Consider the following 1,862-nt stretch of genomic DNA (forward strand, 5'->3'; position numbering starts at 1 on the left):
CTCTCCCCTCCCTCCCACATCCTGTCACCAGCAGCCGTGTGTATCCCCGTAAGTAATAGTTCTCTGTTTCTCCCCCCCCGCAGGAAGAGGGAGTTGAGTCCAGGAGCATGTCCCACACCACACCGCCCGCTCAACACTCGTGACGTCAGTGCATGAAGTGACCGGCCCTGTATATACTACCATCGGCGGTCGCTGCTACAGTCGGGAGCAAGAGCACATTTATACTCCACACCACAGACACACATACGCGCACACACGCGTACACAAACACCTAGATAAATAAATATACATATACATACATATATATATAAATCTGTCTCCCACCAGCCGGAGTTGTACGGGGGAGTAACCTGTGTGTCATCTCACGCGCCGGCGAGCGGACAAGCCAGTAAGGAGGACGGCAAGAAGGAACACATTTATTTGTTGTGACGGCCAACGCGTCCACTCCTCTATTATCTCCCCTGCACCAAAATCCCGGAGATTATTTCGGGGAAATTTATGCCCTACCCGAGATAATAAATAGAAGCAGAAGACGGTAATCGTCCATTGTGCGCTTTGTCTGCGGCTCGCTTCTCAAGTCATCGAGTGACGTCTGCTAGCTGGGAGTCGGAGAACCTCTCTGTCTTCTCTCTCGGGAGGAGGCAGCACCTAACGGATACTCAAACAGGAGGAGGAGAAGAAGAAGAAGAAGGAGGAGGAGGAAGAGGAGAAGGAGGAGGAGAGTGGCCCAGAGTGAGAAGGACCCACCGCGGAGTGGAGGAAGGGCAAGCGAGGAGGTGTCTGCCTCTCCCTCAGTCTCTCACCTTCTGGGATGTCAGCTGGAAACGCGGCCTAGCACGACTGACCCCGCGGGGCTTCACACGACTGTCGTCAATTCCTGATTCTCCTCACGCGCTGTACAGCGAAGGGGCTTAGCAATCACTTCCTTTCTATCTTCCACGGATTACATCACTCAGCTGAAAGGAACACAAGATAACTTTCTCCGCTTTTTTTTTAATTCAGTGCCCGGATTGTGTGATTGAGTGCGAGGACACAAGAGGCAGGTCAGTTGGAAACTGCCCTGAGTCCGGATTTTTGGTGATTGAGCCAGGGAACAGAAGAACAGGCGGGCAGCGTCCGAGAAAGTGGCTAGTGTCCGAATGCCCGGATGGGGCTGGCATATTATGTTCCTGAACACAATGCCGCATGGTAGAGGCGGCCCTGTCTTGCTTGGATTGGTACTGCGCTAGCACTGGGGACAGTTGTGTGGAGTGGTGTGTGTGTGTTTAGTGGTGTGTGTGTGTGTGTTTAGTGCTGTGTGTGTTTAGGGGTGTATGTGTGTGTGTTTAGGTGGTGTGTAGCCCTCGGAATAGTTGTGTTTAGGTGGTGTGTCCGGGGAAGATGCGCTGGCGGCGGAGACAGCTGGTGGGCTCTGTTCTTGCGCTACCGCTGCTCGCGGTGCTGGTGCTTGGGGAGCCGTTCTACCAGCGCAGAGACCACCTGGACCAGACCAAGTACCTCAAGGTCACCAACGAGAACGTCGTCAAGGATCGCACGGACGCAGAGGTAAGACACCAACTTTGGTTTTTTTCAGTACATGTGTAATTTTATCATGATATATAAGGCGACTCTCAGTTAAGACATGAGCTTTGGTTTGGGGTTGTTGTTTTTTTAAAATAATTGTTGGAAGGGAAACGTGATTATACCTACTCGAGGGCCTTCAGGGTAAGATTGAAGAATACCGGACCAGCGGACTGACTTAGCCTTAGCCGAGATCTGTGTCTCAACCTTAGGAATTCATAATTTTCCCGTTTTTAATATCTCTCAATGGAGATTCTCGGACCGGTAGATCTATTCATTAAAATGTTGTCAGGGGGGAGACC

The 1,862-nt window shown here is 51.5% G+C and overlaps 1 protein-coding gene across 1 annotated transcript in view; it reads left to right on the plus strand.

The window, feature by feature from the left end:
- Positions 1–1,545, plus strand: part of LOC101864113 (matrix metalloproteinase-21) — a gene marked incomplete at its 3' end in the record, with an annotated part of 68,391 nt that extends 66,846 nt beyond the window's left edge. The window contains 1 exon segment of the mRNA XM_035973333.1: positions 84–1,545. Coding sequence (XP_035829226.1) covers positions 1,381–1,545 — 165 coding nt within the window.
- Between the last annotated feature and the right edge of the window lie 317 nt (positions 1,546–1,862).

This window comes from Aplysia californica, unplaced genomic scaffold (genome assembly GCF_000002075.1).
Source record: "Aplysia californica isolate F4 #8 unplaced genomic scaffold, AplCal3.0 scaffold01141, whole genome shotgun sequence".
In the NCBI taxonomy this organism is placed as follows: domain Eukaryota; kingdom Metazoa; phylum Mollusca; class Gastropoda; order Aplysiida; family Aplysiidae; genus Aplysia; species Aplysia californica.